Source organism: Crotalus tigris, unplaced genomic scaffold (genome assembly GCF_016545835.1).
Source record: "Crotalus tigris isolate CLP2741 ecotype Arizona unplaced genomic scaffold, ASM1654583v1 scf7180000018268.1906537, whole genome shotgun sequence".
Taxonomy (NCBI): domain Eukaryota; kingdom Metazoa; phylum Chordata; class Lepidosauria; order Squamata; family Viperidae; genus Crotalus; species Crotalus tigris.
Genome location: NW_024096914.1, coordinates 431753 through 456245, shown reverse-complemented (window position 1 = coordinate 456245; position 24493 = coordinate 431753). Strand labels below are relative to the sequence as shown.

The following is a 24493-nucleotide window of genomic DNA, read 5'->3' as shown; positions in this document are numbered from 1 at the left end:
TTTTGTCCCACTTATATTCTCTGCTATTACTTTGCACCTTGGCCTTGAGCTTTTTTTTTTAATACTAATTATGAATGTGCTTCATGTCCAGTTGCAGCATTTCATTCTGACAGTGCAATACACACTTACCTAAGCATATGTGTGAAATTTAAGAAAGAATCATGAATATCAGGAAATTGGCATCAGCAGTTACGCTAGACAACAATAGGTTCACGAGCTTATGCCACAATTTGGGCAAAACCTCTGTGCACAGTATCTAGCATCATATCCAGCACTGTCCTATTCTCTAGCCCAGAGAGACATCTGGACTATGTTAATTTTATTCCATAACACATCCCTGCAAGTGGAAGAAAACCAAAGATTTTCCATTACCTGAAATGGCACATCCCCATCCCCATTTTCATTTACAAATCATATATTGTACCTTTGCGATAAAGATGCCCGCATCCATAATGGCTTTGATGTGTTTCAACCAGCCTGAATTCTCTAGCCCCCAGAGGAAATCACTCATTGAAGGAGATCTCAGCTCACAGACTGCAAAATAAGCCCATTTCAGCAGACCAGAATTTTTAAATGGTTAATTTTATATGGTAAGTCTAGCTTAAAATGGGGGGATTGATTTTCACATACATGTTGGTCACTTGATTGCATGCATAACTGATTTGCAATAGTGACTGGCCATTATGTACCAGTTTGACTTCTTGCACTGCTGTAAGCCCTGTGCTTTTAAATTCTGGGGGAAACATGCAAAGTAAAGTCCCCAAAATGAAAAGGCTGTGTCAACAGATACTGAATGAAGGACTGCTATAATCAAGTTTCTTCGTATTTTAATCCAGTAGATGGTTTTTTCCCTTAAAATAGTGGGAGTAAGTTTATCTTCTGCAGGGCTTCAGTTCACTCATACCTTTTTTTAAGAAAGCAACTAAAAGACCAGTGTTGGAAGAAAAGATTCAATTAAACCTTCCGCCTCTGCCATTTCCTTCTTCAAAAATCACGGTCTCTTAAACTGGCATTTCTTCTTAAAAACAGAAGACAAAAAGGAATTGTACAGTTGTATAAGCTTGGCCAACCCCCAGTTGCTGACATGAATAAAAGACGTTCTTCTTGCCATATAGGAGGAATATGGCCATCAAAAGCTCTTTCACATCAAGCAGGATGCTGAGCCATTCAATGTCCTATTGGTGAGAAGTTCCCTATGCACACATCTGAAGATGTGGCAGGTCCCTTTCCTATAGGCTGCAGAAGGGTTCCAGTAACCAATCTTTATATCCGGATCTGATAACCTTAGATTAAGCCAATCCAGATATGAAAAAACCTGATGTCCTACATATATGTCAAGCTGTACTTATCCTCTGTGGGTTGAAAAGTTAGGAGTGGTGGAGCTCAAACACATCTGGAAGGCATCAGACTGGGAGGACCAATCTCATTGTTCAGTGAAAAGAGTGATTCTTTGCAGTTGATCACAAAATAGGATGTTCAAAACAGCATCTCACAGAACTATCCTCATTATAAAGGACTGCTGACAGCAAGACGCCTGTCAAATGATTAATGCATCTACGCAAATGGGAGCACAAGCCATTAGCAGCTGGATTTACTCTGAGACTGCTTACCTCCTGTTTACAAAGCCTAAATAGAGTCAAAATAGAGGTATGTTCCCATATCAGAGTTAATATTTGCTTTCCACTTGACTTAGCAAAGACCACAAAGTCCTAAACTGCAGTCCTAAACGTCAGATCTAAATCAGCTAGGTCTGATAACGGTAGCTGACCTAGAGTTCAAAAGAGAACTAATTTCACGAGGAATTCAGTTACTAAGCAACATCTCCATTAAAAGCCATTGGCCTTGCAATTTTTATTTGCAGAAATTTCTATAAAGAGGCATAAGATATCCTATTCTTGAAATGACAAAATTATAGAATCTTTCTTTCCCCTTCTATTATAATGCTTTTTATCTTATTCAATTTCTATTTTATTTTTGTTTTATATTGTTTTACTGTATTTTAGTTAATTTTTCTGTGGTATCTAAGTCTTCATTTTTAGGTTTTAAATGACTATTACATTGTCTCTGTTGTAGTTGGTCATTTGTCCCTGTGTTTTTAACACTGGTAATTAAATAAATTGGAAAAATACATTTGTTTTGACACATTGTCATTGTCATCTGCCTTTCACCATTAATTGTACAAAAAGGATCAGCAGAAATGAGAGTGTGGGCTGATCAGACAACAAGTAGAGTAAACAATATGTCAGATGTGGAAGAAATAAACCAAATTTTCTATAAGCTCAGCTACATACCATATAACTTTGTTTCTTTTTCCAAAGTAAGATGAGAAGGGTAAAAGAAAAGGGTAGTACATATATAATAGGTTAGCAGAAACTGACTATCATAGTAATTATTAAAATGGCATGTAAATGTTCTACATTAAGGTACACATACTTTTTATGGAAGAGATGCTTCCAGATGCAAACTGGAAGAACTGCTTAAATGCAGTTATGTCTTTTTTCAGGATTCCAAGCATATATGAAAACAGATGCAGGCTCATTAGAGCAGACATGTCAAACCTGTGACATCACATCATGTTGCGCAACATATCGGAACTTTTTCCCCATTGCAGGCAATGGGGTAAGCGCGGTTTCCTCATGATGTGTCCGGCCCGCGGACCAGCAGTTTGACACCCCTGCATTAGAGAATTGCATTAAAGCCACATCTGCTTTAATAAGTCAGATTGCCACACCTGCTTCAATGAATCAGATCTTTAAAGCAGCTACTAATTTTTCAAGCTCATGAGGAAGCATTTCTTCCGAAACAGAGGGCCAATCTGAAGCTATATAGAAGCTAAGTCCCTCTAATGCAGTGGTTCTCAACCTTTTTAATGCCGCGACTCCCCACCGGTCGTAAGTTGAGGACTACTCAACTGGTGCAGCACTGTTTGCAGAATGGGACTTTTGGCGGCTCAGCAGGGCAGAGACAGCCTGGACAATTCCTATTGGCTTTTGAAAGCCAATAGAATTAGACTCTATTCAAGAGCGTCTATTCTATTGGCTTTCAAAAGCCAATAGAATAAAAGGGAGTAGCACAGCTAAGGAAAAGGGGGGAAAAAATGGCGGACTGCGTTGTTTGGTGACCCCTGTGAAATGGTCGTTCGACCCCAAATGGGGTCCCGACCCACAGGTTGAGAACCATTGCTCTAATGTCACTGGAGGAACTATTCATAAGATGAATCCCCTATTGAAGAGGATTCCCTATTAAGTGGCTAAATTCTTCAACTCAACAATATCAGATAACAAGGCTGAAAAAAATCTACAGGCAAAGCTCTAATAGCCACTGAAGCAGAGGGCCAATTTAAGGCAACTTCTTTAGAAAATTTGTTTCATATTAATGGGCTTAAATGCTAAAACCACAATGCTCTATTAATGAAGCAAAATCCCTAATTTCAATTTCGGTACTAATATACATTCAGCTCAGAATGTATTAGTACCAAAGAAGAAAAGATGGATGACTTTCAAGCTGCGCCCAGCATCTACAAAGATAAGATGTTACCTTCAAGCATTTTTTGGAGGCTGCTTCGCATAACATGGATGTTCTCAATACCTATGAATTGAAACTTGATGTTGGAATAATTGTCTTCGTTTTCGTACCCTTTCCCAACTGCTCGGTTTGCCATTGCATTGAGCTGCACAGATCAAGGGGAAAAAAAATACCCTTCAGACCGCTGACATAATGTTCTCCCCTTTAGAACGAAGAAGAAATAAAAACATTACCATTGGCCAAAAGAAAGAAAGGGAGGAAAGAGCCTTCCACAATATCAGATTATGAGTTTTATTAGTGAAAACATGGGCTGCATTCTGTATTTTTTTTAAAAAGCCATGAAATAAGAACTGCCATCACCTTTGCCTTCGACTACTTTGGAGCTTTTAAATTCAATAATGATTTCAATTGTACAATTCATCCAGAAGGTGGCAATCTCTCTTCAGACCCACAGAATACAGAATTGATCCGATCTGTTCTCAGATGCCAAATTATTGTTAACCTTAGCTGATTTGCTAGAGGAACCACTGAGTTTATTAACGAGTGCTTTTTAAATGAGGGAGAATAGGAAATGCTATTATGCTCTAAACCAGTGGTTCTCAACCTTTTTATACGGCGACCCCGGTCATAAGGCGCGCATGCTCGGTGTGCCCCCCATGCGCGGCGTGCATGCTCGGTGCCGCCCCCATGCGCGGCACGCATGCTCGGTGCCGCCCCATGCGCGGCGCGCATGCTCGGCGGCACCCCGAGGGAAAAAATGGCGGATCGCATTGTTTGGCGACCCCCGTAAAATGGTCGCGACCCAAAGGTTGAGAACCGCTGCTCTAAACACAGAACTCACTTTGTCTGTGTGCATATATGTGTGTGTGTGTGCCTTCGAGTCAGTGTCGAGACTAGTCCCTCCAGTTTTTTGGCAATATATCACAAGTGGTTTCAGAAGCAAAAGATTGTCTGTTTCCTCCAGTTGAGAGAAAGTGACTGGCCCAAAGTCACCCAACTTTGTGCCTAAGGCAGGACTGGAGTTTAAGGTCTCCCAGGTTCTAGCCTATGGCCTTAACCACTACACCAGACTGTCTCTCTCACTTTACCTACTAACAACGTAATTAAATCTGTGTTGAAGCATAAAGACCTTTTCAGATGCTGCAGCACTCAACAAAAAGGCAAGGGTCAACAAGTTGTTATTTAGCCTATAGTACAGTTCCACTGGATTGAACATGCATTTTCTACAATCTAGCAAATCCTGTTAAAGCTCTGGAAAATTTCCTTGATAGCATATCCCATGTTTTGCTTACACAAAATGAAAATATGGAATGTTGACCATATTATAAGTAGGTCTTTGGACATGTGCTTTAATCTTATAAAGCTGGACAGTCCCCTACTGCTTGTCACAAAATGCAAATAAAGTTATATTTATTATTAGGCCCGTACTTTTCAATATCTTCACAAATGACTTAGATGAGATAATTATAGGGGAACTCATCAAATTTGCAGATGACACCAAACTGGCAGGAGTAGCCAACACCCCAGAAGACAAACTCAGGATCAAAAAAGATCTTGACAAACTTGAGCAATGGGTCCTATCCAACAAAATTAGTTTCAATGTGGAGAAAAGCAAAAGTTTTACATTTAGGCAGGAAAAATCAAAGGTACAAGTGCAGATGAGACGAGACCTGGCTTAAAAATAGTAACTGTGAGAGGGACCTTGGAGTCCTAGTGGATGATTACTTGACTATAACCTAGCAGTGTGCAGCAGCAGCCAAAAAAGCTAATACAATCCTGGCACAGAGGCACAGAATCAAGATCACGTGAAGTATTAATACTAGTAACACCATACCTGGAATACTGCAGCCAATTTTGGTCACCATATCACAAAAAAGATGTTGAGAGTTTGGAAAAAAAAATCAGAGAAGAACAACTAAGATGATCAAAGGCCTGGAGACTAAAACATACAAAGAACGGCTGCAGGACTTGGCTTTGGCTAGTACAGGGGTTTGCAACCTTGGCCCTTTTATGACTCGTGGACTTCAACTCCCAGAATTCCTGAGCCAACTGAGCCACAAGTCATAAAAGAGCCAAGGTTGCCTACCCCTGGGCTAGTCTAAAGAAAAGAAGAAATAGGGAAGACATGATAGCAGTGTTCCAGTATTTGAGGGGCTGCTACAAAGAAGAGGGGGTCACGTTATTCTTCAAAGCATCAAAGGGCAGGACAAAAAACAATGGTTGGAAACTGATCAAAGAGAGAAGCAACCTGGAATTAAGGAGAAACTTCCTGACAGTGAGGACAATTAACCAGTGGAACAGCTTGCCTCCAGAAATCGTGGGAGCTCCATCACTGGAGATTTTTAAGAAGAGGCTAGACAGGCACTTGTCTGAGTTGGTATAGGTTCTCCTGCTTGAGGGTGTGTGTGTGGGGCTGGAATAGAAGACCTCCAAGGTGTATTCTATTCTATTCTATTCTATTCTATTCTATTCTATTCTATTCTATTCTATTCTATTCTATTCTATTCCATTCCATTCCATTCCATTCTTCATTAGCAGGAAGTGAGATCTTCATAAAGAGGAGATCTGTTGTCTGCTAAAAGTTAGTCTCATACCAATCTACTTTAAAGGGCAATTTTTATTTGGATAAAATGAAAACTAAAACAAAACTAAGTTCAGCTTTGAAGTTCAGTCTCACATGTTTTTCAAATAGTTGATAAAGAAACACAGTCTCTCCATCTTTTCAAGTGAGAAGACAACTTCAAATCTTTCAGTTCAAGTCCCTCCCCACTGAGTAATACATTTGCTTACTGAGAAAACTAATTTTAGGGTTGTAAACACAATTGCCATTTCTATGCAATCCTTCAGACAAAGCATGTGTTGCTAATGGCCTAATAAAACAATATTTCTATTTGCTGAGATTTACAAACAGAGCTTCCCTTCAGTGCAATTAAAAACAGTTTGATTCACTTTTAACCAGCTTTGACTTTTTTTCTTTTTCTTTTGGCAATTCTAGAACTTTTCATTTCAGCCAATACTCAGCATAAAAAAGACAACAGAATTTGAAGCCTCTTACTTACTTTGGGGCGTGTATCAACAACATAGATAAAATCACTTCCGGGATTTGCCTTTCGGATCGACTGTAGCATTTGTTCATCTTCCAGGCATCGAGCACTGAAGCCTGCTAGAGGTTGGCTACTCCGACATATGGAAGCCTAGGAGACAACAAAAGAGAGAGACTGGAACAGACATATGCTTTATTGTGAAAATATTTAGTACACTCAAGCTTGTTTATAACACTCTGATTGCAGTTTAGTTCCTTTTCCAGCAAACTGACTTTTATTACTTATTTGTCACAAGCTGCCATTTTGAATTTTCCAGATGATACAATGCCAATCAAATGTGTTTACATTCCCAAGATGATCCCTGAATCACATAGTAAAGATTAAAACAAGATTAATGTAATTAAAATCTGATCAATTAATCAATGTAAAAATCTCTGATTGTTTGGCCAGCAAATTTATAATTTTTCTTCTCCATAATAAGACTATAGTAAGCTCTACCTTTAAAAAGAAGTCAAATCAGATATGGTATGTTCCGTCCTTCCATTGGGAGATATTTTTATCATCTTGTTTACCACAAATTCTTTCAAAATTATTTCAATACTCAAAATCAGGCATCATTGAATACATTATTTAAACTTGTAATCTCATGCTTACGTTATTCTGCTTATAGTAATAGGAAAGTGCGGGAAAACGCCTTCTACTACGAAATTTAGAGCTTCCCACAATGATATGAGCAGTGGCTGATTTGGGCACGTAGATGTCAGTAGGATATGAATCACACACCTGTCCCAGAATAGAAGAAAACAAACTGAAGACTTTTTTACTGGCTTGTTCAAGCAACCTATATAACAATGTTTCTCAACCTTGCCAATTTTAAAATGTGTAGATATCAGCTCCCAGAATTCTCCAGTCAGGCTGGGAGCTGAAATCCACACATCTTAAACTTGACAAAGTTGAGAAATACTGTTGTATATATTTATTTTTTCAAACACTCTGCAATGAATTGTTCAAAACTGCTTCATAAATAGTTATTTTATATGCTTGCAGTAAACAAGAAGAATGAATAACAATTCTGAGAAAATTTTAAAAAGTGCATACTTTTCTTGCATTCCTATGTATTATTATAATCAATATTCAAATAGACTAAATAATATGACACATCTTTTATAACTGAAGCCTGACAGGTTTAGACCTTGTCTATCTGACGGGCACCAAGAGAAAAACTGCAAAAGCTTATTTCAGGACAAGTTTTTTTGCAAAGATGAAAGATTACAGGATTTTTTTTCTCTGCAACATCTCTTCTCTCAGCAATATTGTGTTTAAAGATGAAACATGATATCAATCATCACTGTATTCCTCAAAAACAGTTCAGATGTTGAATGTAATTTCTGGAATCTATAGTCAAACACTTTTGGAAGACACCAAGTTAAGAACTCTATCAATCCAGGAATACATAAAATATTACAAATGTCTTCCTTTCTTTACATTCCCTTTCCAGAAGTTGGTTTAACAGTTACCAATTATCCATGATTTATGTGCTGGGAAATAGTTTTTTTTAATGCAAGCCAGTTTCTGAAGCTAACGTCTGAAGCTGATTGTGTTTAAAATCACAATTTCTCAGGTAAGATGGCAAAGAAATAAAAAATAAACAACAAAGCAAGTTTTATACAGTACTACAAAGGCACATATCCTAAATTAATATTTACTGGTTCAAGTATTTCGTAATGAATTAAGCCACAGAGTTATTTGGAAAGTGATGGAAACAGAAGTTTTTCACACACTAGTATTTTGATCACAATATTTAGAACTCAGGCCATTTGTTTTCATGAATAGCAACTCACCCAATAACCTCTGTTGACATCACTGATCTGCCAGTAATTATTTGGAATTCCCATACGATTGTATTCTTCCATTAAGTTTGTCAGATTCCAGCCTTGCTCTCGTTCTTCTTTGTTTAATTTAGGATTGAAAGAAAAGCAGTAAAGTTCTTCATATTTCACTGAAAACAAGAAAACAAGATAGTTGTTATTTCTTCACTAGAATTACTGTTGTTATTATTAATGCAAAATGGCAAACACTAACATATATTTGCTTGATTTATTTGCTTAATTGTTCCAACTGTTCATTTTTTGAAATCAGGGGAGAAAGCCAACTTCTTTAGAAAGTTATCATTGCAGAAAAGCCAAACAACAATTAATGAGTGGATTTCAGGTCAGTTCTGTATTTTCTTTGTCTGGACACTTTTAAGATAACACTTGGGAGATAGCCAATACAGAATTATCCTTGAGATTATTTGGTAATTTATATCAGGTAGACAAAGCAGATGAGCAAAGCAGAAACATTATTTTCCTCTCTGTGTTTTATTAATTTTGCTCTGTTAGATGGGATTTGATTCACGCTTACATTATCTAGTGTAATCAATGCTGGAAAGAGCCACTTTAATATAGTTGAAATTATTTTTCACATTCTGACATAATATGGATTGAGTATTTAGACAATTAGAAATACTTGGAGGCAATGAAGGGGCAAAAGATGACATAGAAATGGCTGCCATATTGATTACAGCCATTAGCAAAACATATAGCAGAAGGCAAAGAAACATCAGTTTGTGGCAGTCATAGTTTATTTTTAAAGAATGCTTCCATGGATTACATAGGCCCAAAAGTTAGTTAGAAAAATAAATTATACTTGAGGTTGGCACTTTGCTTCAGAACAAATTATCTTCCCAATTATTTTTATAAATAAATGAATCTAATAAATTAGGAAGGCTTGGGAACTTAGGGGGCAGTGTCAACAAAGATATCATCCATGCCAAATCACCCTAGGGAATTATATTGGAGACACAGTTTCTACAAAAAGAAGACATTTCCATAAAACACTCTTGTCCCATGTCAGAGATTAATACCGAAAATGTCAGAGAAGAAATAAAATTCCAAACATAAAAGAATGATAAATCTGGATGGAATAAGCTAAAAAGTAAATGGAGATTCCAAATTGTTTGGTACCAGAGCAGAAAAGAACAGCCTTTAAGAAAAAGACCAACAAAACAGCCAGAGAACTAGCAAAAGGAATAAGAAGAACATGAGCATAAGTAATTAAAGAAAATACAATTGAATACAACAACCAACTATATCAGAAGCAGAAAACATTTATGAATTGCTTTTTCATGACCGTCCATTCAGATAAATGGAACCTTTTGTTGAAATAGAATCCTAACAATTCAGCCTCCTAGTATTTTTGATTTATAAACAAAACAGAGGAGTCACCCATGTCTACAAGAAAGTAATTTTACTCAGGGCAACTGCCAGCATAGATGCATGGGTACCTCCTGAACTTCCATTCTATACCTGGGCGTGCCAGACGTATCAGAGAAATGTAAACATCATGGCAGTCTCTTTCCTGAGACATGATGAATTGAATGTTCTGGAAATTCTTACAACGAATCAGCATTGGGCAACCAGAAGCTGATGTAGCAAGTTTCTCAATTGAAGAGATCTGGCTGTAAAGAATCTGATAAAAAAAAGTCAATCTAAAGAGAAGCTAAGGATATTCCATTTTATAAATCAACACAATCAAAACTGTATGATGTGCCTTAAGCTACATAAATGCTCAATGTAGCATGGTGAACGCAGTTTTAGCACTATACAAAATCACAGAAAACAAGAGCAACTGAATCTTGAATCAATAAGAGGAGCAGAGGATCACTTAGTGAAGTGGGAGATCTCTTAACTACATCTGCTGGAAAGAATGCATACAAACCCAGATCTCATAGAGTGAGGAAGTTATAATTAATTTGTTAACTGAGATCCAAAAATAAGCATTTGGTGTATTCTATAGCTCGCATTCCCCAATCAGCTTGAGACAATATAAATGGGAATTCCCGCACAAAAACAACTTTGTGAGGTATGACAGGCTAAGGGGAAAAAATAGCTCTAAGCGAATTAACAAAAAGGTCTAAGTTTTGGTGTCTCATTTTATGAAACTATTTGAATGTATTTCTTTTAAAAATACCATTTACTATCAATATCTGTTTTTAATGAGAACAATCACACAACGTGTTTCACCTAAGTGTGCCACCTGAAATTTAAGTATTATTAGAAGTTGTGAATTTTGCCTTTGCTTAGAAGTCAAGGGACTTTCAAAGAGAAAAGATTATAAATCCAGAACTTTGGTTTCAGGTTTTGAAATGCTAACTGTAGTCACTTGAAATTACCAACTTATAAATTCCAAAGCAAAAACAGAGCTTTCAGCATGACAGAATGCTACAAGGAAGATATTAGAGCAATTATTTCAAAACTGACATATGCAGGGAATCTAAATGTGAGGAGCACTCAAAAGGTGGGGATAATCAACAGAAAGAAAAAAATTAGAGCTTTGTCCCTTCCACTACCAATAGTCCCAGTATTCTGTTCTTACTGGCTAACAGTTTTGGTACTCTCAACAAAGCTGATGGACATCAGTTGAAGAATGGTACCCCAGTCCCAGTGAAATTAGGGGAATTCACCCCACAGCTCTAATTTCCAGCTCATCTTCTTCACCTTATTTTCTGAACAGAACTTGCTAGGCATCTTTGTGAGGAAAGTGAAAGAATGACATTTGTTGTGTGATCTCTGGAAGCAACGTATTTTGAGCTGGCCCTGCCCTTGAAGAATCTAAGTAATGAGGTTGATTTTTAAAATTTCAAGAGCAGGCAGGTTTTCTGTTCAATGAGATGCACGGTCCCCTTGGATGCTCCGAGGTCTGATCTTTCCAGATGAAGGGACTATTCTTCTGACTGTGATAGTTCATGAGCTATTGTTTCAGAAATTTAAAAAAATGCCTTCCAGATATTTTTTAATTCTAATTGTACTCTGGACAATGCTCAAGACTGATAGAATCAGTAATTCCACAGATTAATTGCTGTTGGTTAATGTGTTTGGAAGACTTAAGAATTACTGAAGTTCTTTCATGCCTACTTGCTCTTTCAATTATTTAAACTCTTTTGCTTGCATAGAACGTATTCAAGCAGAAATTCGACCTCTGACTACCATGAGTTGCTACTGTTTGGATGCTGGCACTGAGTGAGGGGTTGGACTCGGTGGTGTAAATGGCCTTTCTGTGAGTCAAGGATCCAGAGGGTCCTTGAGGGCTAGGAATTTTTATAACTACAGATACAGATAGAAATGAATAGTGCACAAATATTCGCAAAGTGTTTTAACAGACCTAATTGCCTTGTTTGCAGAACATTTTATGGTTCTAAACATACGTCACAGCCTGTACAGGTCACTGGGTTTATGAAGATATGATAGTTACTTGTCATACCCATGTCTCCTTACGATTGTCTGGCTCATTTTCTACAAAGATGACATGAGTGGCTGTTAGATACAGAGTCCCTAGTACAGTTCTTTTGGAAGATATTCCATCAATGAAGCGCACATTTTCCACCTACAAACAGAGAAAGGCACAAAATGACCAACACAAAACTTCTTAGACAGAGTTTTAGAGCCATATTTTTTCTTTTAAAAATGTGTTATATTCTGTAATGCTTTGATATTGTGCTAAAAGATGCAACACTATTTTACCAATGTCACCCCTCTTCAGGGTTTACATTTCAAAGTGACGAGTTGCCATCTGATTATGTAAAAGCTATTACTCTAATTCAGCAAATGCTATGAATCAATCTGACAATAATGAATACTGCTCATAGCACTGTTTACAGGTATTTCTTTTTAAAATAAATATGATTTATGAATCCAATAAATCTATTAATAGCAAACCTGATCCCTATCTTATCTGGGACATCATAAGATTAGAGTCAGACAAAAGAGAAAAGAAACCAGAATATATCTAGAACACTTAGAAATACATTGCATTCAAATACACTCTTAAAAAAAACAATAAACCAATTGAGAAGTCAAAATTTACTCATCTCTTGCCTATAATGACAGCTGAATTATCAAGTTTAAACATTTTTCCTATGGTTCAAGCTACTAATAATGGCAACTGAAAAAACTAAAATCACCTTCTTCCAAATTAGCACTTCCATGTGATCTGGGATTATATCTAAACCAAATTCTCATGGTCTATATTTAGATTCATTGCTACTTTCCATCTGTCCTCTGAGCATTTGGTTTGGTAAAAGTAATTTAAGACTAAAATTCCAGAACCTAAAACATTAGTTGAAAAAAATGGATTGTATGTTACTGATTTCTTGGCTGGATCTTACATGACTGTATCTTGGCTACTTTTAAAATGACCTATGTCAAAAGCTGGTCACAGCATCAGAAAGCCAAACCACTTTCATGGCACATTCTTCTAGAAAACAGATCCACTGGGAACTATTTTTGTGCAACTCACATTTTTTCCAATGGATAAGTGAACTTTGTTATATTAAATCTAAATTTAGGCAGTTTATAGCCAGATCAAAGTACTTAGGCCCATAAAAAATTTCAATGAAAAGATGGGTGAGCTTTCTGGGAATGGAAGACAACCCTGCAACTGATACAATCCCCCTCTGGTAAAATAAATATCGGATGCAAGGAAAACACTATATAGAGACTCCAAACCCCTGAAACTCTCCCTTTCCTCACACTAATAAATACACACATGAGCTGGGCTTCTGTGCATACATTTGTATATATGATTGCAGCTGAAACTGGTAAACCAAGGAGACCACCCCCAGACTAGAAAAAAATCCATTATGTAAAGAGCTGCCTCTCAATCCCATCAAGGAAATGGCCAACTCTGTCTGTGTGTCGTACACACATGCACACATAAACAACTTCCTTGAACTGCAGTGGGCCATATGATCCCAAGGCTTCATTCCTATCTGCAGTAAAGATTCCTGTCTAGATATGCCTGCAAGACTTCTGCCAAGATAAACCTAGTGCTGAATAAGTAGTGTTGCAATTCATTGTGAGGCCAGGTGTAAAATCTGGCAACATACCTGCCAGAAGCCACATTCCCCCACCCTCAGGAAGAACTGGGCCAAAAAGAAATCTAATTTAACATAAAATGTACAATATCATTATTAAATGTCATTGTTGATAAAATAAGGTTTTCTGTTTGTGACACTGATCCCCTATCTATAAACAGTTCCTTTGTTCATGGAGAACACACAAGTACAGGCAAAAATGCACATTCCCTGCCTCTCTTTCCAACAGGAAGAAAAAAGTGAGAGAGATGGGAAAGGGATCTCTGCACTGGGAAGGGAAACAAAAGCCAAGAGAAAGGAGAGAACAAAACTGGATGGCAATGAGAAGAGAAAATTGGACAGAAAAGAAAGAAAGGGGGAGAAGCAGCTGTGTTTAGACACTGTTTAATACATTGTAAGTGAAATTCATCAGACAAGCATGCAACTCAACTAATGAAACTGTGTTTTTCCTCATTAGAAAAATACTTTACTAATTAATTACAGTAATCTGATTAAGCCTGTCAATTTTTATTTACTTACCAGGCAACAAGCCCTATTAAATTCAGTAGAAAGTATTAATGCACAAGGATAGTTTCACTGTAAATATGGGAATCCTCAAGAGAAGGAGAGGACAAAAAAAGCCCACATCTGTAATATTACATTACACTAATGAAGAAACTTTAATATCTGTCTCAAACCTCATGTTGTGTGCATAATCTGTGCAATAGTGTCATGACATTTCATCATGTTGATATTATCATTATAGGAAAGTGCCACCCCAGTCAAGAGACACCCCTAGAACAGACAAAGAAAACAGATGGAAAAATAGTGATGTCTTTTACTAGGATTCAATTTTAAGCTTCTTCTCTCCCACCCAAAATCTCAAAGTCTCCAAGCTTCTGGACAGGACTTTGACAGCATTATTCATCTGATTTAGACTAGTAAAATAAAAGCTGGGTGACATCAGCATATTGATGGTACCTCAGGTCTTTACATACTATCCCCTAAAATGTGGAAGACATTTGTTTCTTAAACAGAAGATAATCTACTTCAAACCCAGTCAAAAATTTTAGGTTCAGGAATATGCTCCAGAACTCCTTAGCAGAGTTTAGATAAACAGCAGTAAAACGTAGAAACATTTTATATATTATAAGAACAAAACAAAGAAAAAAATGCTATTTGGGAATTCAACTTGTTTTAATTTGCTTAAAAACAACAAAAAACCTGTGATCTTATACTATACTTGAATGCTATAGACATATTTGAATAAAACCTTATTTTATGTGATTATTTATTAGTAGCAGATATAAAATAACATATAAATGAATGTCCAGTCCTGTGGGCTGATTGCTTGCCCACATAAATTATTTGGAATTGAAATATTATTTCAAACCATGTCTGTCCACCAGGATCTTTTTTCCCTTATGACCTTGATTTTTGTATAAGAAATGAACAAAGGGTGTTAAAAAAAACTATGTCAAGGGGGTTATATATGATAGCTACCGCAATTTCTTATGTGGTATAAGTAAAGAAGGCCAAAAATACCATTTTTAACACAACACATCTTAAAGACAAAGAAGAAAGACAGTAAAACATAGATACCAAAGGGAATGTAAATGGGAAACAGATGTCAGGCACTTTCAGAGAAGAAATGTGAACATTGATCTTCTCAGCAAGATTAATGGGAAGCCGTTCAAGAAAAAGGATGCTACACTGGGAAAAAAAAAAAAAACTTTACTCAGGCTGACTTTAGAAGAAAGGATAGACAAATGCTATATAGCTATATAGCAATATTTGCATTGGATTTATCCTAAGGCACAATTTGCCTTGGATGATATAAATGTAGATTTCAATGAACCACCTAATTTAAAAATCCTATTGGCCAAATTTTATAAGACTTTTCAATATGAACCAATAAGAACAAGATACTCGAGATAAATTAGAAATGTATTTGAATGCGGATAGAAATGTAGCAAGTAATGAGAAGATATCCAGGTGGTCCTCATTCATTCAGTGACCATTCAAAGTTACAGCACTGAAAAAAGTGACTTATGACCAATTTTTCACAGTTACTCAGTTGTAGTCATAAGTCGAGATCTACGGCAACTATCTTACCAGAAAAGAGATATGAATATATTTTTACTGGATGTACAAAAGAGATCTGTTAAGGTTTTGAAGATTTTCAAAACTTGCTAAAGGTCTGAAAGTTTTTTGGGAGAAAAGATAAAAACAAAATTACAAGAAATCAAGCTGAAGGGCCCTTTGTGAAGGGGTTAAGAAGAATTAAGATTGTCAAAAGTATAAGGAAGAAATGCAAGATTGCCTTATTATTCAATCCAGGTTAAGATGGAGAATTACAGGTAACCCTCAACTTACAACAGTGCATTTAATGTTCGTTCAAATTACAACAGCAATGAAAAGTGACTTATGACCAGTTTTCACACTTACGACCATTGCAGCATCCCCATGGTCATGTGATCAAAATTCATGCACTTGGCAACTGACTCATATTTATGATGGTTGCAGTGTCCCAGGGTCATACAATCATCTTTTATGACCTTCTGACAAGCAAAGTCAATGGGGAAGCCAAATTCTCTTAATAACCACGTTACTAACTTAACAATTGCAGTGATTCATTTAACAACTGTTGCAAGAAAGGTTATAAAATGGGACAAAATTCATTTAATAACTGTCTCACTTAGCAATAGAAATTTGGGCTCAGTTGTGGTCATAAATCAAAGACTATCTGCAGTTAAACCTGATAACTCTTCCTGGACTTTTGCTATAAGACAGTGGTGGCGAACCTATGGCACGAGTGCCAGAGGCGGCACTCAGAGCCCTCTCTGTGGGCGTGCGTGCCACTGTCCCAGTCCTAGGCCTTCAGCTGTGTTTTATAAAACCTTTTCGCTTTAGGCCGCTGCTGCCGTGTACAAAAAAAAAGGGTTCAATCAATCAGTCAATTTCAACTTCTCATGGGAAAAAAAAGATCTTGCAAAATTGGAATTGATTCATTGAACTTTTTAGTCCCACCCAGTCTGCCATTACCACCGCAGCCATGCCCACCCAATGCGCCACACCCACCTGGCACCCGACGATGCATAAGTGAGTTTTGGGTTGCAGTTTGGGCACTCGGTCTCTAAAAGGTTCACCATCACTGCTATAAGAAATGAATGCTAAGAATTTTCTATTTTGTTTTCAGCTAAGAGATATGGGGTGAAAAGAATATATGTTGTAACTTAAGAGATGGCAATAAATTTACATAAATTTGGGTATTTGTTGGTATGAAGGGAGCAGTCCTTTTTTTCTTTTTCGCACTATTTTTCTCTTTTCTTGTTTTTGTAGTTTGCTTAGTTTTTTTTCTTTTCTATTGTAATTTCTAACAGAATTTTAAAAAATAAGAATGTCCAGCCATCAATCCATTCTCAGCCTGTTGCAATGTATAGTTAAGACAAAAAAATTACAAGATTTTAAACTGAGATCTGCTGCATTTTTATGGCTTGAGGTTTCCAGTTTGTAATAGCTGTTTTACTTTATTGTTAATGGTTTCTCTAGTACTTTTCATAGCCCTCTTGCAAGAGCTAGGTCCCTGAAACTTTATGTGTAAGTCTTCTATTGAACGAAGCCTCACAGTCACCTAAAGCAGAATTCAAGAGGAATATTCATCTTACCATTTTCCCTGGACATAAATAATGTCCCCTTCAAACATAGTCAACTGGTAACTTCATGGATGTGTTCATGTAAGGGTTGTTGGGTTGTTGTTGTTTTTGTTAGGCAACAGTACAGAAGTGGTTTGGCAGTGCCTATTTACAATTTCAATTATTCCCAGCATTTGGAAATAACTAAGATGAGGAAGATATTTACTGACCTAAATATCTAGTAAGAGGAAGGGGTAGGGAGAAAACTTGGAACTGTAAGGACTTGACCACACAGGATGGAACATACTAAATAAATAGATACAACAAATAAACTCTTAATGGTATTATTACTATACTCTACAACACACTAGGGAGGCATTTAGACTGCTTTCTAGAAATCAAGTTAAATAGCTGTGTCACTAGCATTCTCTAGCTGTTGGGTCTGCACAATGTATTTTCAACAGAGGCTGATCAGGAATGTCCAAACTGATTGAAACAGCCATTTTACTGTAGGTGGCTTTCTCTAGACCAAAATATGTAGACTACATGTATTTGGTCCAGGCATAGACACAAAACATAAATATGCCAAGCAGAAGTGAATAAGAATGCACAGAATAGAGTAAAAGGCAACACTATTGGTGGCAATGTGTGCTGCTGGCAACAAAGGAGAAGAAAAGGAATGTGACAGGTAGAAAGGAGGTGGGGTAGAGAGGAGACAACTGGAGAGATGGCCAGATTTCCTAGTAACTAATAGAGGATAGAGAAAAAAGGTGCTGAGAAGGTCAATAGACGAAGTCAGGATCTGCCCTCAACAGTTCAGTTGAACTTCAGAGCCACAGTATTCTTCAGTTCAAAATAAATTAGAGCCTGCATCCCAGGCACACCCATATGGCAGATATTGTACAGAATTTGTTATTTGTTCCTCAATTTTGCTGTCATTTAAAGTTAAGCTATTATGGGGTTTATCATACTGGGGCTACAAGAATGAATGAGTGAATTAGTTTCCTGTGCCACTTTGCTATTATTTAGTGCTGGGTTTTTCAAATTATGTTCCACAAAATCCTGCCATTCTACAGGAACTTGATGAAGTTCCATGAAAGACTAAGCCCCCCCCCCCAAAAAAAATATCATTCAAATACAGTCAATTTTCTATCACTAGAGCTTTTCCTTTTCATTATTGGTTCTATATATTTTTTTTAAAAAAAAAGTTTTGCAGTTAAAAGAAAGCCATGATCTACAGATCATTTGGATTTTTGCAGTCCAATTATGAGCCCTACTGTTAGTGGTTGATTACATCTATTAATAATATTTAGTATTTTGCTGTTGTTCCGAAGGCTTTTACCTTCTAATTTATTTTAATGGTTCAAATCTATATTTGTTTCTTTACATTACATTAAATCTCATAAATAATCTAAGCCTATAGCATGGAAGCAGAGCAGGCCACAGAAAAAAGAATAGTAATCAATGGAAGGTGGATTTGCTTTTAAAATCTTGCACTTTCCGTTCATTTGTTCATTTAAAAATTGATATATCCACCCATCTTAAAAAATAACTCTTTTATTGGCTTACACTCAATAAACAACATAAAACAGTAGGTCTCAAAAATATGCTAAGTACAGTAAGGGTTCCTACATTAGTGTTTCAATTTCAAGAAATGCTTGATTTTTATTAATCCAAAACATTTTCTATGCTACTTCCTCAGGTCATGGGGGGGGGGGTTGTCTTCTATTTGTTACTGAGTTTATTTAATGGAACATAATCATAGAAAAGAATGAGATTAAAATTATGCCTTTGGGGCATAAACTACAGAACAAGATAAAAAGTGTCAGGATGATGCTTTTAAATGCAAACCACTATATTCTTGTATGTTCAAATCACATTTCATGTGTAGAAGCCAGAGGCCTAGTGTCATAACCTTAAACATAAGAAACCACTATTCAAACCTATGTTCTACTAGGATTTATCATATACAATCAGTTGTAAAACAAGATTTTAAAATCCTAGACTTTAAATACTTTATCGATGCACATTCCAATTTAATCAAATGTCATGAAAATAAACTCTATCAGTCATCAGATTCAGTGATACTCTTCCAGGGACCCATTTTTATTCTATTGACCTAGAATCAGGACCCGCTTTGAAATCTCATAATAATATAATCCCATTTTCACCTATTATTTCTCCCTGGGAGGCAGGGGAGAAGGGAAGGGGGTTTTCAATCTGAATTTCAAATAAGAGTGTGATCAAAGGAGGGTAAATAATTTCCTGGCTTGCAGGCTGATGCTGCATTATTATAGGCAAGGAATGAGTAAGCACAATTCTGTTTCCAACTGTGTAAAGAATATGATCTGATTGGAATGCACCTCCAAGTTTAAAGGACCTTTTCCTCAGCAGTATTCTTACCTGAGTGGGAAAAAATGGATTCTTTAAACATGCAACTTTCCACCATTCTTCGTTTCATAGGTGAGGATTAATTCACCCCAGCCTGGAACCCCATGCTCAAGGGGAAGGGTAATTGATCTCCTCCCCATTTCCCTCTCCCCGCCAGATCCTGCTGCCCCAGGCCCCACACCTTCTTCGATACGAGCCTTTATCCCCTCCGCTCCGTCTTTCCGGCACCGTACTAACCTTGGGCATTCTGATGTACTCCATGGCGACCAAATCTCGGTGCGTGGGATCCTCACGCACCTTACACAACCAAGGGAGAGCGATGCACCATCAAATACCCGTGCACCAGAAGGCAAAGACAAAGAGGGGCAGGGGCGGGAATATTAGAGAATCGGGGCGGGGGGGAGTAAAGAGGAGTTGGAAAACCTTCAGCTCTCAGATCAGATGAAGGGATGTTGTGATGGTCGCAGGTCAGGGCCGGGCTCCGCCTTCTGCAGCGGCTGCCATGCTGCTCTTTTCAGGTTCGGGCATCAGTCAGAGCCGCCGGCCGCCCAGTTCGACAGATCTCCAGGCCCTAAAGACTGACGTGTTTCAGCGCAAATGCTGCGCAGGAGCTACTTTTTATACCAGCATCATTTGCCATCTTGGCTCCCAAGTTGCTCAATCCTTACTGCCTCAGACGGATAGATCTAATATTCCTTTTTCTCTCTCTCCTGGAGAAGTGCAACCAGAATTTTACCAGCTGAACTTTACCTGCTCTGCATTCCTGGCTAGCATATTGGGAGAAGCCAGAATATTAGAAAATGGGTCTAATTAATAAGCCCTCATTAGGTGAACGAAGCTGTGTACTGCATGCCAAAGCAGCCAACGTTGTGTTTTATAGTTCCAAAGAAAACAAAAGTTGTCTTCTACAAATAGAAGACAACCGGATATTTTAAAACAGATATAGCAAACTAACATAATAGACAATAGATAAAATATACCAGTGGTGGCGAACCTATGGCACACGTGCCAAAGGTGGCACTCAGAGCCCTCTCTGTGGGCATGCGCGCCATGCCCTGGAGATGGCAACCATCCCTCTTCAACCAACTGCCTGCTAACTCGGCGAGGTTCCACATGGCTGGATGTATCTCAGCACAGCTGGTTTCCTTCCCCCCTGTCCCACCCCTCCTGGCCTCGCATGCTCTCCTTTTCCTGGGCACAACCCACTGCATCGCTTCCTCCGCTGTCGGCTGGCCGTCCAACTCAGAGGCAGCTTCTCTGAACTGCTGGCAGCGGGCTGTGGAGCCCCAGAGTGTGCCGGTTGAGGGGCTGGCAGGCTGTGGCTGCTGACAGACATTGTTGGCCACCATGCGCTCACTGGCCTCTGTGTGCAAGGGCCAATGGTGTCAGGGAGCAGCCACCCCGGACCCTGCCTCGCCTTGCCCTGCGGCAATAAAACCCCTGCCCTGCCTCGCCTTGCCTCACCTCACCCCCAGGACGAGCCTCCTGCCACCGCCCCACCTGCCAGAGACCTGTGGATCTCCCCCAACCCTGCTCAGCCCCCACAGGCATCCCTCCCCACAAGCAACATTGAGGTGACCACGCCCACCTTGGCCACATCCATCCAGTGTGCCATGACCACAACCACACCCACCTGGCACCCGGCGATAAATAAGTGGGTTTGGGTTGCAGTTTGGGCACTCGGTCTCTAAAAGGTTCGCCATCACTGAAATATACAAAAGTTTGTGGTATAATATACAAAATATAATAATATAAGTACAATTGATTGATTATGCGACATCAAGTCAGTTTTGACTGCTAGGGACCACATAGATACAATTTTCTCTATGATGATGTCCTTAGCCTGGTCTCCCAATGGTGGACCCATCACCATCATAACTGACTCCATCCACCTTGCTTCTGGTTGTCCTCTTCCATCTAGCATTACGGCCTTCTCCAAAAAACAGAGTCTTCACACAATGTATCTGAAATAAGTACAAAAAAATAAAAAAATCAAATAAAACAATAGCAATGCAACAATAGATTTATCTCTATAAAAATTGCTACAAGGCCATTTTTAAATAATAAGTTGAAATCTGACACATGGAATCATATTGTCCAGACTTTACTGTCAAAAAAGCAAAGCTAATGTCTGTGCCTGCATGTCTAAAGCTTTAGCTCTTTTTATTTGAGCTATGATGCATATAAATGGAATCAGAATTTTATATATCTGTGGCCATCATCTGGATTTTTCTTTTGCCCCATTGTCTATGCCAATAAAAGCCATAGTTGACACATTTCTTCAAGTCGTCCTTTGCTGTCTGGTACTTAGAATGTTTTTGGGGAACACCTAAAGCCTTTGGGGGCAACAATCCAACCATGAAAAATCCAACATTCCTCAGAAATACACTGATTCCAAATTTATACAATATAATTTAACAACAGATTAATATTCTTAAATCTAAACTTCTTTTCAACAATCTGGTTCACCACAGTGAGACTATTCAATCAATAAGCTACGAAAAGGATAGTTAACACACATTTTATTGCATCTCTAACATAAAGGTAGAAAATTTATTTTTAAAAAAGAACCATTATTTTAAAATCATAAGAAATATAAAACTTTTAAAATGTGAGAACACCAATATTTTAATGTAGGAAACTCTAGTTCTCTATTACAAATTCTCATATATTGTCCATATTTATTTTAGTAACTTTTTCAATTGTCATTAAAATTTAATTGTTAGTTTAGCTTCTAAAATCAACATTTAAAACCATAGGAGTTTGCAAGGCAGCCAATGTAACTGGTTCATCCCAAACAAAGGACAAATGTTTCAGCTGAATGTATTGCCATTCAGTTGTTTTTGGCAAATTATATTCTTTTTGTAACCTTTCAAAAGTTTATAAATCACTAGTGATTAGCTGATTAAGAGTAACTATCTCATTTTCAACCCATAATTTCCAAGAAAATATTTTACTTGCCATTTTTAAATAAAAATTATTTTAAAGGTTCAATTTCTTATGGCAACAGGATCATTTTTAAATCTCTTACACCAGAGGTCCCCAACCTTTTGGACACCAGGGACCGTTTCCATGAAGAAAGTTTTTCCACAGAAAGAAGAGTGTGTGGTTTTGTGTGCTGCCTGTATCTCACGGATGGGGCTTTGCTTGTTTGTGCAGACAGGTTGCTGGCAGCCCCCCGCCTGGTACCGGTCCACATACTGGGGGTTGGGGACCCGTCTTACACAATATCATCCAAATATGTCTGCCGTTCATATCACCAGATTGCTACTATACCTAGAAATTGCCAGGATTTCAAAGCTGTCATATAATAGTTCCCAAAGAGATCCATCATGGTAAACAATTAATAGAATGAGGGACCTTCAGAAGATGGCAAGATTTAAAGGATATTAGCTTTTGATTCTTTGCAAAACCTCAAAGAAAAATCCTGGAAAATTTCTAAGGAAAAATAAATGTGAAATAAATGGTTCTGTAGTGTTAGGGGTGTGGCTAGGGAAATTAGCCTTCCCACAGGGCCATTTGGGAATTATACCTATTTAATAAATGACAAATGAAACCAAACTTCATCTTTTTTAAAAAAGGGGGGGAGGGGAAAATCTAAATTTTTCACTCTGGTTTTAAGTTCTCCTAAGTAAAACATTCATTAGTGAGAGAGATAAATTGTTCAAATCTTAGTAGCAATGTGAAACAGATCACCAATCAAATGTGAATACAAGGCCTTCAATTTACTACAAGTTAGTGCTGTCTATTCCTGATTTAAAGCAACTCCTGTTGCAGAGAGCTTCCCAGTTGCATAAAATATGCCATTTACTAAGCATGCACTAAAAGTACCAGGGAAAATATATTGGGCTTGTGAGAAGTCAGCCCCCCAGAGAAGGAAATATTAAAAGGGCAAAAAAATATATTTCCTCCAAGGATCTTAAAGAGGCAGGAAAGCATGCCCAGTTTTCTTAATAGCTCTAGGTCTCCCTTCCTCAAGCAGAAACCAGCTCTATAGAGATGCAGATGTAAATCCAGGGAGTTTGGAGATTAAGAAGACAAAGACCTAAAATCTACATACCCCATCCAAACTCTAAGAGCATCAGCCCAGGGAAGCAGGATATGATCTTTGGACATAATAAGATTGACCCATCACCATCAGAATACCAGAAAGGCACACTCAGACTCAGGTCACAGTTCATGCCACAGGAACAACTCCAAACAAAGGCTCCAAAGGGTATAAAAACCCACTCCCTACATGTGCTCAGCCCCTTTTTCCTCTTTCCTGCCAGAGCCATCTTTCTGTCTGGCTCTCTTCTTCAATAAACTGCAACCTTCTTTCTAAAGCAGTCGCCATGTTGTTTATCCCCAGCTTGGACTGAACCAGGATGAAGACTTTTCTTCCAACAGGCTGAAACATACAAAGGCAAAAGAGAAAATAGTTATACACAATATATCTAGTGAATGTTTTATTTAACAGTCCAAATGCATCTGTTGTTTCTGAACCAGATTTCCTTCTATTTCAGTTATTCTTGCGTGCCTTTCCAAATCCCTGAGGATTCCAGACAGTTTAGCTGTTGGGGCGATGAAACAAACCTCTTTTCTCTTCTCAGCCTCAATTCTCAACATCTCTCTTTGCTTTAAAAAGACAAATGGCCTTTCTCCTCTAGCAAAAAAGGAGAATTTGAGGGAATGTAACTTCCTTACATAGATCTATACAATGCTCCAATCATCCCAAATGTGTATTGAAATGTATTGAAATATAGATGTTATTGGCTTGCAACAAGGGTTTGTCTCTCCATTCATTAGTTTGGTATAGAGAGTTTGCTAAATTAGCCAGTCATTTTCAAAGGTTTAAGAGCTGCTATAGCAAACATTAGCAAAGCAAAAAGATGTTCTCTTGATGGTAGGTACTAGTGAGAGCCCCCAAATAAAGCTTCCTTAGCTTTTTACACCTGCTTATAGTGTCTCTTTTTTCTTTCTATAGTTCAGTCTGTATTAACACAAAGAGTGCAAAGAGCTAGTTA

At 37.8% G+C, this 24493-nt stretch overlaps 1 protein-coding gene across 5 annotated transcripts in view; it reads right to left on the bottom strand.

Moving 5' to 3' along the window:
* The window catches only part of MTMR7 (myotubularin related protein 7), a 41199-nt gene extending 21083 nt beyond the window's left edge, over positions 1-20116 (bottom strand). The window contains exons 1-8 of one of the 5 annotated variants that reach the window (XM_039349397.1): positions 19725-20116; positions 11871-11993; positions 9917-10079; positions 8411-8568; positions 7224-7352; positions 6585-6719; positions 3538-3670; positions 425-534 (exon numbers count right to left, since the gene is read on the bottom strand). In XM_039349397.1, coding sequence (XP_039205331.1) covers positions 425-534; positions 3538-3670; positions 6585-6719; positions 7224-7352; positions 8411-8568; positions 9917-10079; positions 11871-11993; positions 19725-19748 — 975 coding nt within the window. In that variant the 5' untranslated portion in view covers positions 19749-20116. Of the gene's footprint in view, positions 1-424; positions 535-3537; positions 3671-6584; positions 6720-7223; positions 7353-8410; positions 8569-9916; positions 10080-11861; positions 11994-19724 lie in introns of those variants that run through there. The other 4 variants (XM_039349396.1, XM_039349400.1, XM_039349399.1 and 1 more) reach the window with 4 other exon arrangements.
* Positions 20117-24493: the final 4377 nt, after the last annotated feature.